General features: G+C 41.4%; 1 protein-coding gene across 5 annotated transcripts in view; it reads right to left on the reverse strand.

Moving 5' to 3' along the window:
- Positions 1 to 16,625, reverse strand: part of SPHKAP (SPHK1 interactor, AKAP domain containing) — a 103,907-nt gene extending 87,282 nt beyond the window's left edge. For 4 of the 5 annotated variants that reach the window (XM_050963978.1, XM_050963977.1, XM_050963974.1 and 1 more), the window contains exon 1: positions 15,859 to 15,972. In XM_050963978.1, coding sequence (XP_050819935.1) covers positions 15,859 to 15,890 — 32 coding nt within the window. In that variant the 5' untranslated portion in view covers positions 15,891 to 15,972. Of the gene's footprint in view, positions 1 to 15,858; positions 15,973 to 16,166 lie in introns of those variants that run through there. The other variant, XM_050963976.1, reaches the window with a different exon arrangement.
- Between the last annotated feature and the right edge of the window lie 1,258 nt (positions 16,626 to 17,883).

Genomic DNA, 17,883 nt, shown 5'->3' on the forward strand with positions numbered 1-17,883 from the left:
GAGGCCAATATGGCTCCATACAGAGCTCTTCAATGACCCAAATCCTACTAAAAGTGGAAGCATGGACAAATTGCTAGGAAGGAGTACAAAAAAAGCATGTAGGAATCGACTCAGAAAGGCTAAGACACAAAATGAGATACCTTTAGGAAGGGATATAAAAGGCAAGAAGAAGAAGTTCTTTAAATATATAAGGACCAAGAGAAAGAAGGACAGTGTAGGTCAAAAAAATAAAAATCTAATAAGTGATTACTGAAAGCTGAGGTGTTTAATGCATATTTTGCTTCAGTCTTCACTAAAAGGGTTTATGGTGACCAAATACTCAATACAATAAACATGAACAACAAGGGGGAAGAAAAACTAGCCAAAATAGGGGAAAAACTGGTTAAAGAATAATTAGAGAAGTGAGATATATACAAGTCAATAGGGCCTAATGAAATTCACCCTATGGCACTTAAGGAAGTAGCTGAAGCAATCTAAGAACCATTAGCAATTATCTTTGAGAACCTCATGGAGGACAAGTGATGTTCCAGAGGAATGGAGAAGGGCAAACATAGTAATTGCCTTTAAAAAGAGGAACAAAAAGGTCCTAGGGCATTCTAGACCAACCAGTCTAACTTTGATACCGGAAAAGATATTGAACAAATTATTAAACGATCTATTTGTATGCACCTGAAGAGTAAAAGAATTATAAGGAACAGCCCCCATGGATTTGTCAAGAACAAATCATGCCAAACCAACCTACTTTCCTTTTTGATAGCGTTACTGGCCTACTAGATGGGAACTGCGGGGAGGAGTAGATGTAATATATCTTGATTTTAGTAAGGCTTTTCATATAGTCCCATATTCTCATAAGCAAGCTAAGGAAATGTGATCTAGATAAATTTACTATAAAGTGGGTAAACAACTGGTTGAAAGACTGTACTCAAAGAGTCATCAGTGGCTTGCTGTCAAACTGGGATGGTGTTATCTAGTGGGGTCCCATGGGGTCAATCCCAGGTCAGGTATTAGTCAATATTTTCATTAATCATTTGGATGGAGTAAACGGTTTGCTTATAAAATTTGCATATGACACCAAGCTGAGAGGAGCTGCAAGTGCTTTGAAGGACAGGCTTAGACTTCAAAATGATCTTAACCAATTGGAGAATTGGTCTGAATTCAACAAGATGACTTCAATAAAGACAAGTGCAAAGTACTTCACTAAGGAAGGGGAAAAAACAAATGTGCAACCACAAAATGAGGAGTAATTGGCTGGGGCTAGTACTGCTGAAAATGATCTGGAGGTTATAGTGGATCATAAATTGAATATGAGTCAACAATGTGATGCAGCTCTGAAAAAGACTAATATCATTCTCAGGTGTATTAACAGGTGTGTCATATGGGAGGTAATTGTCCTGCTCTACTTGGCAATGGTAAGGCTTCAGCTGGAGTACTGTGTCCAATTCTGGCTGCCACACTTTAGGAGAGATGTTGACAAATTGGAGAGAGTCTAGAGGAAAGCAACAAAAATGACAAAAGATTTAGAAAACCTGACTGTGAGAAGGTGTTCTCCCACATCACCCCTGAAAGGGTTAAGGTGGCTCAGAAGGGGATAATTAACCTGGCAGGCTGCACCTGGGGGTAGATTGAGGCTTCACTGACAACCCTAATTGAAGATGGAGCTCATCTGGGCTGGAGTAGGTGGGAGCTTGTATAAAGCCAGGAAGCAAGAGAAGAAGGGGCTTGTAGCATAGAAACCTGCTGTTGCTCTCTAGGCTTGCAGAACCCATGGAGAAGATCTACAGGGTGAGTAGAGGAGCTGGGATCCTGGCTCAGAAGGAAAAGTTCCTCTATTAGCTACTAGCATAGTAGAGGAGCATAGTTTTGAATGGGGGAACTGCCAGAATATCTGGTAAACTAATCCAGTGACTTATACCCTAAGATGGGGAAAACTATAGTGACCTGGCTGAGAGGGCATCTTAACAAAGAGGAAGCACTGCAACTCTAGGCATGTGAGAGGAGGCCACAGACTGAATAGGAGGCAGAAGGGAGTGTCAGATGGGGGAACTATTTCCCAGATGCAGCCACAAGGAGATACACCAGGGGTAACTAGAGAACTCCATTACCTTGACCTAAGAGAAAATGTGGTGTGTGGTTTTGTTTTTGTGTTTGGCTTGTGTTTGGCTGTTTTGTTTTTGGTATGTTTCTTCTTGAGGAAAGAAGACTGAGGGGTGGACCTGATAAGTCTTCAAATATGTTAAGTACTCTTATAAAGAGGACAATTGTTTTCTATGTCCACTAAAGATAGGATACAAAGTAATGGCCTAGATACTAGGAAGAACTTTCTAACAATAAGCGTTGTTACCCTTAGGAATAGGCTTCCAAGGGAGGCCATGGAATTTGCATCATTGGAGGTTTTTAGGAAATGGGTTGGACAAACAACTGTTAGGGATGGTCCAAATTTACGTGGTCCTGCCACAGCATAAGGGGCTAAACCTGATCTCTTCTAGAAGTCCCTTCCAGTTCTACATTTCTATGATTCTATCACCTCAGTTTCCTTTCTCAAGTAAAAGGTGACATTTCCAATAGCACAATCCTCCCTAACACAACTCTTTATTTTATTTATTTACTTTATTTGCCAGCAGTTATTCAGAGGGAAGGCTGCCAGCTACTAAACTGCCAACCTGCATTTGCAGCATCTAAGTGTTCCTCAGATCTTCTGTGCCTGAGTGTAGACAACTAGGGGTTTTAGCCTCTCCCAAAAATTTTGTTATTGCATTAGTAAATAAAGGAAACTACCTCACAGGGTCCTAGAGATGGGCTCCAGCCAAGCCTGAACATCTATACCACAATTAAACAGGCCATTAGCCCAAATCAGCTGGCACAAGCCAGCCATGGGCTTCTAATTGCAGTATAGACATACCCAGAGAGACCCAAGTTCCTTTGGCCTTCTGTGAATACATAATGTCTTAATTTTTCAGCATCCTTTAGTAGTAGTTCTAATTTTCTTTGGGTCAGATTGTGACTAGACCCTGCACAGGTACACAAGAGAAGGATTTAAGCCACTTTATACCCCTGGACCAGGGGCTGACTCCTAGTCTTTGTCCTTTTATTCTCCTAAGGACAGAGACTGTTCTGTGCTAGTGTTTTGGGGGATACTTTCCACTCCAAAGGAATTGGATGGATGTGCAAATGTGTATGCTACACACCTGAAAAGGTGCAGCCCTGGGTGCATTCCCAGTGCACACCTGGGAGCTCTGAGAAGCAATATTTCCTGTTGCTTCCAGTAGGAGGGTGTGGCTCCACAATGCAGTGTCACAACAGAGACCACTGGCTTTGTGCCAATGGCTTATTTACAACTTTAGAATATTCATACTTAAATTACTGGATTTCATTATAAAAGTGCAATGTACAAGAAGAAAATAGTAGCCCATGGAGACTACTGAGGGTATGGCTACACTTGCAGCGCTTTGAAGTTTCGAGTGTGGTTGCAGTGCCAGGAGAGAGCTCTCCCAGCGCTGCCCATACTCCACATCCTCTACGGGTGTAGCTTGCAGCGCTGGGAGCCACGCTCCCAGCGCTGTGGCACTGATTACACTGAGGCTTTACAGCGCTGTATCTTGCAGCACTCAGCGGTGTGTTTTTTTTCACACCCCTGAGCACAAAAGTTGCAGCGCTGTAAAGTGCCAGTGTAGCCATGGCCTGAGAGAAGACTAAGTAAGCTGTTGCCAACATTAACAGTAAGCCAAAATGCATCATCAGGAGCAATCATACACCCTTTACCATCCTATTGCTACTGCTACATTCAATATCTATAATGGCCCCATCTATGTATTTTTTTTAATGAACCCAAACACTATGGTATTTGGGCTCAGAGCTTCATTTAAGCTTCATCTCTCTGGCAAAATTGCTATCTAAAAGATGTATGTATTGAAGTATATAAAGAGAGGTAATTAAATGCCTTTTTAAAGACTTTAAGCTTTGCAAAAAATCCCAATAAACAGTATTTAAGAATAATTGTCATTTGTAAAAAGCTTTTAGCATCCCTGGGATAGTTAAAAACAGATGCATGGAATTTTCAAGTTCCTGTAGCTGGCTGTTCAATGGAAGGAACACAGTTTAAGGGTAGATAGTCACAGCTATTCTTCCATCCAGGGAAGTAAGGCCCCTACCTCACTTCATCAATCTTTTTTGAACCACAACCTGAAAAGGACTATTCCTGCTCTTTCTAATGCTGCTAGTATCTACTGAATTTTGTACCCTTCTTTTAAAATTTAACTTTGCATGTAAAAGGGTCAATATAGTCCTTGTACAGTGACAGCTTTAGATTTGATGCCATTGAAATTACTATTCTAACACTCAATTGGTTTTGATAAGTCTTGATGTGTGTACTTCAATTCAAGCACAGATGGTTAGTCAAACATTCAATCTATAAATACCTTGAACAAACATGATTTGATTTTTTTAAATGGATGTGGGACCCATACAACAGGACAATATCTAGCTCTGAACCTGTATAGTGCTAAGGGCCTTTGAAAGCTATGCAGCTACCTCCACTCTTATTGACTTCACTTGGAATTGAGGGTTCTGACTACCTCACCTCGATCTGGTCTGGAGGCTGATATGAACTATAAAGTAAATGAGTAAAATGTATTGCTAGTTTTTTAACACTTTTTTTAAAAAAAGCAAAGTTCCCTAAGCACCTGCTTTTATTTTCAGATCTCACATGCCATCACTCAGTGCACATCTTGTTGTTTTGCAGAGAATTTGCATTTCAGAATGATAAAACTGAAGAAATGCCAAGCCTTCTTCTAGATGTCACAGACAGCTAACAGCTACAGTAATTTTAACTTTCTATAGTCACTGGGACCTAAATGCAATTCTATTCATCTCAGTCCCACTAATAGGGCATTTGCACTTGAAGAACTTTAAATGCTGACAAGGAAGGCATCCTGATTTTTGACTAGAATGGCTATTAATGTTCAACCTTGTTTGTAAATAGGATTTAAAAAAATACTGGAGGACATCCCACTTAACTGCAAGTTGCACTGAAACAATTTTCATGCTGTATCCTTGGAAATCTTATCCTTATTTTAGGAATCAGCAAAAAAGATGTTTACATACATAGGGCCTGATTCTGATATAAATCAGAAGCAGCTGTTGGGGTTATACCAGTATAAAACTGGTTGAAGTGAGACCAGAGTCAAGAAATACTTGAGCAATCACTACCAGGCAGTGACTTTGTTTTAAGCTTTCCTGTCTGTCAGTGGGCTGTTGCTGAGAGATGGGAGAGTTAAAAGTAGGAGGGCATGGTGCCAGGGATGGACTGTGCAGACTTTATTATAAATTAAGACCTGATCCTGCAAACACTTAGCTACATGTTTAACTTTACTCACATGAGTAGTTTAATTAAAATCAGTGGGGCAACATAAACACTTAAAGTTAAGCACATGCATAAATGTTTGCAGGATCAGAGCCTAAATCCTCCACTTCATGTAGTTAAACATCACACACAATGGAATTGATACAAAATGAGGAAAGCAAATATGGAAAATGTACAACTGAAAATAATCATGTAATGATGAGCAAAGATTGCTTACAGAAATCCTAAATGAAACTCTACTAATACTGCTGCTAGAGCTATGAAAAGGCAGATGAAGGAGCAATGCCTGGTAACAATTTGTTGACCTGTCCTTCCCCATTATCCCAGACGTCTTAAATACTGAACAAATCTTATGCCCCTGAATGTGTCTGGCATGGCAGAGACTATGGTAAATGGCACACATTGTATCCACTTTTTCATTAATATTTTTGAAGTTGTCTATTCTGAGGTGTTAATTTAACCACAATGCATCTAGCTAATTCCCCTTCTCTTGCCTTTGTAGACTGTAGGCTCTTCAGAGTGCTTCCTTCTTTGCACAGTGCCTAGCACAGTCTTCACTGATCTCAGCTGGAGCCTGCAGTTGCTGCTGTAAGACTATTAATAGTAACTGACACATCTGGGCCTGCTCCTGGAGTTGCTGAACATCCAAAATCCCTCCTGCCTTGACTTCAATGAGTCTGGAGTCAGCAAGATTCCTGTTGTATTATGGATACATAAGAACTTCAGGATCTGGCCCAACCATGTCCCCTTCTCTTCCCACCGCCGCCCCCCGCAATATTTGGTTTAGGCTTATAGCTTACAATAATTTATACTTGGAGTTCCAAGATCTCTTTATCAGCAGGCTTCTGCTCTGCTTCTTCTGACACAGAATTCTAAGCAACTGGTCATCTGAACTTGTTTTAGCAGAATGGGCAGTTGTAGCTAATTTCAGAGGGTGTGCACCAATCTATCAGGCTTTAATTCTGCTGGATCTTAAGCAAGCATTTTCCCCTCCTTTCCAGAAATCAGTACTATCCAATGCAAAATTAAGTGTGAAAACATCTCACCAGCTTATCAAGACTTCATTCATAACCTTGGGTAGCATTCAGTTCCCTATATCAGGTCACTATATGGATTGGTTTTTGCAATTCACTTAAATCTTCAGAAAACAATTGGTTGAACTTACTATCTAGTTACAAATCTGTACCTGATTAACATTAAAAATCGAAGTTGACACAGTTCTTGTTTAGATCAGTTCTCTCTGTGGTGCAATTTGCTGCACTCACAGCATCAGTGTAATTAATCAGAGGGACAGAAGGCTGTTCTAGAAGATTATCTGTAAGATTGTTTCAGTGTTGCACATAATTAAGCAATAGCCACTTTTCTTGATTCCCAGGACAGCCAAATTCCATGGGTGCAATTCCCACTGAAGATGTAACAGCACACTTGGCCCTAAGGAAGGACAACCTGACTCTCAAGTAGTGGACAAATGCCTTTCATAGTATTTGTGATTATGAACTGACATGAGCTGATACGATTTCTGATCTAAATGAATGATGACGAAGTAAAATGGTCTAAACTGAGTGTGGTCATCTAATTTGTATTCAGAAGTTCCACATGCTCTAAGGCAGGGTTAGGCAACCTCTGGCAGATGTGCTGAAGACATGTGAGCTGGTGGGTTTTTTCCAGTAGCGCACACAATGCCCCAGGTCCTGGCCACTGGTCCAGAGGGCTCTGCATTTTAATTTAATTTTACATGAAGCTGCTTAAACACTTACAACAGTCCAGTTATATATTAGTCTCTTTCTATAAGTCTATTTCTTAATGTATTACTGGCATGCAAAATCTTAAATTAGAGTGAATAAGTGAAGACTTGGCACACCACTTCTGAAAGGTTGCCGACCCCTGCTCTAAGGAGAGTTTCTATGACCACATGCAGATCTACACCTAAACTATACTAAGCTATTAGTTAAATTGTATAGGAACAATCAGTTTGCTAAAGACTATATTCTATCATGACTTGCTCACAGAAAATCTTATTTTAAAAATTTATGAGGCTGGTGCTTTTAGTTCCTCTGTAGGAATAAAGCTCTATTTCCCTTCTGATATCTTGAAACACATTCAATCACTTTCTTTGTTGACATATATAAAGTAACTATTCATTATTAAAAAAAGCTGTGCTTTCTATAGCAAACAAGGCTCTAAAAATCACTCCTGAAACTTTTACTCACCCTGTTAGGGCAGCTCAGTACTATTCATACGGTCACTTAGCCATGTGATCATTTTTGCTTCCTTTACCCCAGACCATTTATTCAGAGCAAGAGCCAAGCAACACTAGCTTTGCTTGTATTGGGGTTCCCCTTCTTCTATGGACTGATCCTCTACTGCCTTGCTGTTTGTTTCATACCAGAGCAAAGTTGGAATGAAAACACCAGCAGCCTGATTGGTGATTTACACTAATTTTGCACAGATCTACAAGACACTAGAGGGCAAGAGGCAGTAGGGAACTGGGCCTACAAACCATTGGTAAGAGTGATCCTCCATTTCACTCCTAAAACACTAAAATTCACTGTTCCTAATCATACAGGTCACTAAACACAACAGTATGTAGAACACTGAGATCTAGAATTTATTAAAGATTATGGGGAAAATTTGGCATCCTCAAAGGGCCCAGCAGTAGTAGAAACAAAGACAAGTGTGCATGGAGTTCTACTTCCTGGAACTCAGCTGAAAGTGAACTTTCTGGGCAGTGCGCACAGCATGAATTGGGACAGTACAAGGTGAAGGGGGAGCTAAAGATCCTTGTTTTCTCTCCTAATGCCAGAGCACGAACTTGTTCCCATAACTGCAGTTATTCCAGCCACTAGGCTGCAGAATGTTCCATGGCACAGCTGTGAAACTGTTCTTTGTGCTTGGTGGGTGGATATTTGTCCCTTTTGTCTTCCCACATACCTGAGCCTGGCAATTCCAGCTGATTGCTGGGCAAAGGATCTGCTCTCATACCTTAAAGGAATGACTCAGCTACTTGGTGAGTTACAAGAACACTATTCAACTAACGTGTCCATGCTACCCACTGATCTGGCGGGTGGGGATTGATTTATCACATCTCATCTAGACATGATAAATCAATCAACACTATGCTCCCCGTTGACTCAGAACTCCTCCAGGGTGAGAGGCAGAAGAGGAATCGATGGAGGGGAGCTGCAGCCATTGATCCTGCTCTTAGGAATGGAGGTAAGGTAAGATACATAATCTCAAATCAATTTTCTCCCCCCCCACACCCCTGTGTAGACCAGCCCATAAGAGAGTAAGATATTATATACATTGAGAGAGATGAATGTCAACTAGCATTCTTAGGTAGTAAGAGGTTATGGGGAAATCAGATGGGAATTTTGGCTGCATGAGAATTGCAGGGGTCAGAACCTAGAGCCCAATACTTCCTTACTTCTGTTCTGTGGTATTTGCACAAGTAGTCACATTGTACTCTTGCAATTGCCAAGCCATAACAAGAACTCATGACTTTGATTCACTGCCTACCTGTGAAATGCCCTGTTAATATACCAATTAGTGAGCATCACCCTGAGACATTTAACAACCTTTCTAGGGTTTCTAGGCAGTATTTTGGAGCCCATGGGAACAGGCATCCCAACCTGGGTTGACTGACTTGGGTTACTGGAGCTAGTGCTAGTAGTGCTCTAACATTACCTATGTAGCCTATGCTTTGAAGTTGCAGCCCAGGCTGCGAAGCCTGCGAGGGAGAGACTGGTGGTTCAGAGCCCAAGCTCCAGACTAAGTCTCTCAACTTCAAAGTTGTGTTAACAGCTCTTGTTTGGCTAGAAGGGGCTCATGCTCGTGCTCTAATACTATGTAGATGTGACCTTGACTAACAGAATTTTTTGTTCAACTTTTTTAACCAGATGAAATGGAGTGGGGGGGAGGGAAGAGAAAGAAATGCCTCAGTTAGGAAGGTCCTCCTTGGGCCAGATCCCAATATCCTTATTCACAACCAGTATTACCTTACTCCATGAATAACCCTCACTCCCTGACCCCCAACTTCAGTGGGACTCTACCTATGGACTAACCTGCCACTCAGTGGGAGAGAGTATTGGAATCTGGTCTCTTTGTAATACATCTTTTCTAAAGTTTCTTCTAAATAGTCAAACTCTCATGTAGATTATAATCAGTCCCTATGTAAAATATACTGCGTTTTAAGCACCCCATCCTAAGATGCTAATAAGTCATGTTTTCTAAGAGCAAAAACCAGCCATTTAATTCAGTTTACAAATACAAATATCTTTACATAATATGATTTTACTTAAAATCCATCTCCATTACTTTAAACCAAAACAAACTGACAGAATGCAAACCCATGTCTTAGTATGGTTTAACATGTAACAACCCATAACACACATGGGATGCCTTGATGAATCTCTGCTACCATAGCGGTACGTCTCTTAAAATGTTAATCAATTTCACATCAAGTAGACTGAAACTCCACTCAAACTGCTGGCATAGTTCAAACATGGTACACCTCAACCCTGATATAACGCTGTCCTCGGGAGCCAAAAAATCTTACTGCATTATAAGTGAAACAGTTACATCGAACTTGCTTTGATCTGAGTGCGCAGCCCGAGTGCTGCTTTACCACATATCTGAATTTGCATTTTATATCAGGTTGCATTATATTAGGGTAGAGGTGTACTTCATTTTGAAAATGAACATTGCATTGAATTTCACATGATTTATGATGTGTGCAAAAGCTCATAATTACCAGAGTATATAATGTGAAATAAAGAGATGACCTTTCAATCTAACTCTGTAACAATTGCATTGTTTCTTAGATTATCAGGAATGACAACTTTTTATGGGCTGGGGGATGGCTGTTGTTTTTCAGAGTTTTTGCAAAGACTGCAAGCTTTCTATCCAGATGTTACTAGCAGAGCAGTCTCTTCCTTTAATAAACATTAGAACAATTTATTCTGAAGAGGTAAACATCGATAGTACAACTAACTTTCTGCCATCAGCATTAAGAGGATGGCACACCTACAAGACAACAGTAGCATAAAACTGTGTGGGTATATGTACAAGCTGACTTCCAGGCATGTTAGACCATTTCTCCAGTAATCTGATGCCTTTCCACTAGGAATTGAAATAGTATAGACTATGTAAAATTGAAAGAGATTCAGACCTATCCTGAATACACTGCAGAACTGTTTCTTTTCTAATAGAAAATTTTCCTCTGATCTTCTGTACAACTACTCTATACACAACCTATCAAGATTACTTTTACACTAATGGTGAAACAAAAACTGGCTTACAACATTTAAGTCATAATTATGACTTAAATGTTCAAAAAGTGCATCTTCAAAGCATGGGCACATTCTGGGCCTGCTCAGTGCCTGGAACACCCTTTGACTTCAGTGGGAGGAACGCAAATGGGATGAAAGTCATGCCCCCGTTGGGGGCCAGCACAGTTACACTTGCATTTTCTAGACTTAAGTGGAGCACACAGGCCCTGTGCTGACTCCCTGCATGGAGAATTTCACTGATGAAGCAGCTAAAGGACTGAGCCCACAGGCAGGCTAACCCCCAGAACACCTTTGTGACATAGATACATATTATAACCTAAGTGCTTCTGTTCTCCCTGGATATGCAGTCATTCAAGTACACACAGTATAAATCCTCTGTCCTTCTGATTAAGAAGCTTTACTTGCAGTACAAAGTGTGCTCAGTTCAATTATCTCCACTGTCCTGCAAGTTTAGAAAAAAAAAACTAGTAGAAAATAACTCTAAACAAAAACTGTTGAAATAGTCTCCTGCTAGCCAGGGTAAATTCATGAGTGGGCTTAGGCACATCTAAGCTCTACTTAAGCTGTCCCACAAGTCTTCAGAACACGGGTTAAGAGTCCACAGGTCTTGTACTGTCTCTCTGCACAGTAGTGAACTTCACCAGCTGGGAATCTGCCTGCTTATGGACTACAGCAGCTGGTTCTAAATGACTTTACCACAATGTGTGGTGGTGGCTTTTTTTTTTTAAAAGTACATTTCTTAACTTCATTTTAAAACCTCATATCAAACACCTGAAAGGATTAATCTTTATTCTTTTTCAGTCATTAGAGACATGGGGATGAAAATTAGGAGCTCTTTAAGAAGAGTTTTAGATGGCCAAAAAGGCACGATTCCACAATCAAGCAAGAGCACAAATGTGGCTAAAAGCCCATCCAAGTTCAGTGGTGAAATGAAGGCAGCAAGTGAGAGGAGGAAACAACATATAACAAATGGGATGGAGTAGGATAGGGTGGGGGGAATGAAACCAACAGCAAGCAATTTTAAATTAGAAATAATGAAGTGTAGAAAATTGACAAGAGAATCTAAAGACATCGGAGGGGGGGGCAGGGGGAGATGCAGGTCTAAGGACAATAAGGAATTTCAGTATGTTCAGAACAAAATATTCTATCACTGTATAGGCCCGTTAGTAGATGGAGATGGTAAAACTAGTAATGATGTAGAAAAGAAAGTGTTCAACATATTTCTGTTCTGTATTTGGAAAGAAACAAGATGAAAGATTTGTATCACATTAGGATGACGAAGTACCTTCCAGTCCAGTAGTAATCAAGGATGGTGTTAATACTTATCCCTAGTAGATATTTTTAAATCGGCAGCCCTGGATAATGCACATCCAAGAGCTCAAAACAGCTGGTGTAGGAGATCGCTGGTGTACTGATGTTCATTTTTATTAAATCTTGGAATACTGGGGAAATTCTAAAAGACTGTTTGTGCCAGTATTCACATAGGTCAGGAGAGATGACCCAGATAACCAGTTATTAGCTTGATCTCAACATTGGGTAAAACAATGGAATAGCTGTTCGGAGTATAATTTAAATCTGATTCTCTCATTCTTTAATGTTTGTCAACATTTTTATGATTTTGACTTTTTGGTTAACTGCACTGATGTAATATAGTTTAAACTTTTGTAAGGTCTTTGACTTAGTACCAAACAAGTAAAAAAACTTTAGAACTATACAGTATCAAAGCACACATTAAATGGTTTAAGAGGCTAACTTTCAAGTAGTTATTAATGTGGAATCTTCTCCAAATGGGGGTGTTCCTCGTAGGGCTCCAAAGGATCAGTACTAAAGCCAATACTAATCATCACTTATATCAATTACCGTACTTGATGTAAATATAAAACTTGTGGATTACACAAGCTTGGCAAAATAATGACAAGGCAGCCATACAAAACAATTTGGAACACTTGGTAAGATGGGGGCCCATTCAAACAATGAGTTTTAATACAACCAAACGCAAGGTCATACATCTAGGAACAAAGGGTGCCCCCAATGCCTACAGAATGGGGAACTACATCCTGGAAAGCAGTGATAGTAGACAAGTAAATGAACATGAGCTCTCTGATGCTGTAGCTAAAAGGTCTAATAATGCGATCCTTGTACATATAACAGGGCAGTAGTGAATTGGAGCAGAGTGGTGAAAATCCACTCTGCATATGGGACTGGTGATATTGATATTGCAATGCTGCATACAACTACAGTGTCAATTTTGAAAAGGTTGTTTGAAAAACTAGAGAGGGTGCAGAAAAGAGCCACAACTGATTTCAGGGCTGAAGGAACTCATCTGTAGAGTGAGAGACTTAAAGCTCAATCTACTTCACCAACAAGAGGTGACTTAAAGCTCAATCTGCTTCACCAACAAGAGGTGACTTGTTTTATGGTGTATAAATACCTTCGTGGGCAGAATATATTGGGTACTAAAGGGCTCCTTAATCTTGATGAGAAAGGCATAACAAACAGTGGTTGGAAGCTGAAGCCAGGCAAATTCAAATTCGAAATCAAGCACAAATTTTGTTCTGTTTTTTTTAAACTAGTGAGGGTGACTAACCTTTTAGAACAACCTACCAAGGGAGTAAGTGGTAGATTCTACATCTTAGTCTTCAGTTCAAGACTGGATTCCTTTCTGGAAGACCTGCTTTAGTTAAACAAGTTAACAGACTTAATACAGGGGTAATTGATGAGATTTAATGGCCTCTGATACACAAGAGGTCAGAGTAGCTGATCTAACCATCCCTTCTGGCCATTAGAATGAATTCCTTGCAATTTACGACAGATTTTGGTTAGGAGGGTAAACTGTAAACATCTCAGTCAACGTTTGAGAACTTAGAGATTTTTTTTTTAAGGTCAGTTGTGTATTTTAGGATCTGATCATGCAACTGCATCCTCATGGAGGAGAGGAAGGACTATCTTCAGGACAGCCAAGTCACAGACTTAACAAAACAAAATGCAGCAGGGATGACACTCAAAGGTTGGGGAAGGGGAGACTGAATAATCTGCCAGGAGATCATATGTTGCCAAGCAAAGCAGCACTCTTCTTTTGGGGTTTATTATAAGAAACACACAAGCAAGTTTTCTTCAGGCTTCCCTACTAAAATAAAGGCAAAAGCCATCATCTTGCAACTACTATTCACAAAGTGTTTCTATTAAAGTCACTGGCAGCTAAGATAACTCAGCACCTTCCACATGTCAGTTATCACCATGTATTTCCCCTCTTAACTGTAGGCACTCAACATCAGCATTAATTTTAGTTCTCCTTAGAGCTCCTTACGAGAGGCAAAAAACCCCCCCACCCCACTGTATCTATTGCTAAAACATAAGAGGGCTTTATCTCTAGTAGTATGTACCTTACACTATGTTGTAGTAAAGAAGCAAAAGTAAACCGCATTTTGAAGATTGCTCTGAGAAGCCTGTTGTAACAACCCTTAGTTTTTTCCTTTTGTGCATCAATGTTCTCAGTCTAAATGAGAATTTCTTTTATCAGCTGTTCAAAAATGCCTTATCTACAAAGCACTCTATAGAACTGAGACAGCCAAGAAGTGTTGTACTTGCATTTTGTTCTATTACTATACAATGGGTGTGGCTGACGCACACACATACTGTCCAGTGAGAAGTGATGTAAAAGCCTCTAGAATAGCATCTCATTTTTTGTTTTCCTGAGAAACCCCTAACCTTATTCTGATTGTCTTGTTTGTCTGTTCAGTGTTTAAGATCCAAAAACACTAGAAATAAAAAAAAATTAACTTAAATCCAAAACCACTAAATTGACAGCTTTTTAAAAGCCCCTTTATCTCTCTGATCTCTAGATTTCATTTGTATATACACAAATGTATTCAGATAACCAGAAATCTAAAAGTATGTTGTCAGATACTAAATACAGTGTTAAATACAATTTTAATATTTTTGCATACAGTGATTTCTACCCATATTTTGCTCTTCCTAAATTATGCATAATCTGGTTTATCTCTTTAAAACCCTAGACACCATTGTTTTACTTCAACAGTTTTACAAAATGATTTGTTCAAAAAAGCATACTTCTACCTTGCCTTTCTAACTGATATGTACTAGAAAAACAGACAGCTCCACACCTGAGAATTACTAGTTTAAAAAACAAATTCCCCAATGTGACTCCTGCTACTTCATTTAGTTACACTTAGTGAATTCATCTGTTATTAATATTCAGTGCTATATGCTACACTTTTTTACTGTTTTTACCTCAAACTTGTTTTCTTAAATAACTAGCATGAAAGCCCTGCTAGAATCTACTGCATTTCATTTTTATAGCACTTAGTTTACACTATTGCTATAGAAATGATCTTGTGCCATAGTGAAATCAACCCTATGTTCCAAGGAGCTGAAAATCATGCTCTAAGGGAGAGAAAAATTGCTGGAAAGCATATATTAAAAGCAAACAATTGCTAGTTAAACAATCCTACATCTCACTGACTATTTAGGGTGAAATGTAATTTTCTAATGTCCCACTATACGTTCCTCGGAAATCCCACTTTCTCTAACAGCCGGTGAGATTTTTCTCTGCTAGAGAGCCATCCTAATACCCTCTCCTTGCCTTAGAGTTAATAAGGTTCACTATCTGTATCGCTATTCTTATAGCGGTAGTGTTGCGCTGGCAAAGGGGGGAGAAATTTTTAAATTCTCCATCAATCAGAGATCCCTCACGGCTTTGCTATTAATAATGATTAAGGTTACTGGGACCTTTCACAGCAAAAGTTTTTGAAAGGCGCTGAGCACCTGCCAGTCACCGGCGGGAGGGTGGCTACAGGTTCCTATGAGCAATTACACGCATAGCTCCCTTCGTGCTGGAGGTAAGGAAGCACCACAAGCCAAGGGGGCTGAGTGTTGGGCAGTACGTAGCGGGGTCTCTACCACCCCCTGAGCACCCTGCTGCTCCTCGTTCACTGCCGCGCTAGCCTGCCCCCAGTGCCCTTGCCCCGGCAGCCCGTTTACACCGGCGCTTCGCAGTGTCCTCACCGCAGGCTGCTCGGCCGCGGGCACGAGGGGAGCCTGCCCCGGGGCTCTCTGCGCCCCACGCCGCCTGCCCGGGTTCCCGCTCCGCACCCGCCTCGCTCCTCGCCCGCGGTTTCACCCCCCTCCCGCTGCCCCCGGGAGCCGGCTCGCTCCCAGCGACGCCTTTGGCTCGGGGGCGGGGGCTCCTACCTGGGAACGGTCAGCAGCGAGTGGCCGGCCATGGCGGGGAGCGGCGAGCACAGGAGACGAGCCCCAGGCTCTGGCGGTGTCAGGGGACGAGCGAGGGCACAGGGCGCTCAGCTGCCGCCGGCGCACTGCTCCAGCCCGGCTACGCGCCGCGCGCCGCCTCTGCCTCGCTCCTCCCTCCCGCTCGGGAGCCCCGGGAGAAGGGCGCAGGGCGGAGCCGCGGCAGCCCGCTGAGCTCTGCCCCCCTGAGTTCCACCCGGACTGCCCCCTAAATTCCGAGCCCTGCTGCCACGGAAACCGGAATCCGGTACCTGCACCCCGCTGATCCTTGGCCCTGCTGCTGCCCCAACGTTCACGGCAAGGTCAGAGAGTCGGTGGAGTTGCTGTCACTGCACCAAAAGATTCCAGACCTCCATGCATCCTGGCACGTCAGTGCCACAAAAATCCCGGTTCTGGCACATGTATCTTGGCCCCAGCCCCAAGCTGAACAATCTAAGTGAAAACAGGAGTAGCTGTTCCTCCTCCTGTGGATAAATCTGCCCCCGATGCGTCTCAGGACAGTAGCACTGGAAAAAACACCTCTGAAGCTTGCCAATTTTTAACTCCAGTTCCCGCCAAATTCTACTAAATAAAACAGTAGCTCCTGATGTATCAAAATATCCAAACTCTGTTGTAAACTGGCACTGCAAAAAAGGGTATTTAGTACCAGGATCCTCTGCAATCCAGCTAATTTTTCTGAGCACAAACTCAAATATGGTAAAAAGACTTAAAAAGGGAAGTGCAGGTGCTGCAATTTTAGGACATCAATGCATCCGTGTTGGAAACACCATAAAAGCACTGATCCTTCTGGATCCTACCACCATTTGGCCCCCTATCTTCTTAAATAGTACAATCAAAATAGACAGATGCTACTACTCCTACATCACCAGAAGAATCCAGGCTTCAGCGTGTCCCAGTGCAAGAGCATTTGAGCCTTGGCAGAGTAAACTTTGGGCCACGGATTCCTGAATTGTACTGTGTAGAGTCCAAATGTGGCTGCTCTTAGTCTGTTATAAAAATCTGAATACTCCTGCATTCTGGGACAGAGCACTATCCAAATACAAGTATAAATCCGTTAGATTGTTTTGAAGATCTCAGTCATTAGATCATAGAATCAGAAATGTAGGGCTGGAAGGGACCAACTAAACCTAGACCACTCCTGAAAGGTTTGGAATGACTGGGATTCCACAACCTCCCAGTGCTTAACTGTCCTTATCATTAGAAAGTTTTCCCAACTATCTGACTTAAATCTCTCTTTCTGCAGATTAATCCCATTACTTCTTGTCCTATCTTCAATGGACATACAGAACAATTGATCACTGTCCTCTTTCTAACAGCCCTTATATTTGAAGACTATCAGATCCTTCCTTCAGTCTTCTTTTCTCAAGACTAAACCTTCCCAGTTTTTTTAACCTTTCCTCATAGTTTTAGAAAACCTGACCTTTTATCGTTGTTGGTGCTCTCCTCTGGATGATTCCAGTTTGTTCACCTTGTTCCCAAAGATTTGGTGCCCAGAACTAGATACAATACTCCATCTGAGGCCTCACCAGTGCCAAGTGGAACAGGACAATTCCTGTGTCTTATATAAAACATTCCTGTTAATACATCCAAGAATATTAGCCTTTTTTCAACTGTCTCACATTGTTGAGAGAGAAGGTGGGTGAGGTAATATCTTTTAGTGGACCAGCCTCTGTTGGTGAGAGTAAACAAGCTTTTGAGTTACGGAAAGCTCTTCCTCAGGTCTGGGCAGGTCCCAACTTGCCCTGACTTCATCAGGTCTGAACTGATGAAGAGCTCCATATAGCTCAAAAGCTTACTTCCCGCCGACAGAAGTTGGTCCAATAAAAGATACCTCACCCACCTTGTCTCTCTAATATCCTGGGAATGACACAGCTACAACAACACTGCATATCACATTGTTGATTTACATTCAATTTGTGATCCACTGGAATCCCAAAATCCCTTTCAACGGAATTACTGCCAAGCCAG

The sequence above is a fragment of the Gopherus flavomarginatus genome, chromosome 8 (genome assembly GCF_025201925.1).
Source record: "Gopherus flavomarginatus isolate rGopFla2 chromosome 8, rGopFla2.mat.asm, whole genome shotgun sequence".
NCBI lineage: Eukaryota > Metazoa > Chordata > Testudines > Testudinidae > Gopherus > Gopherus flavomarginatus.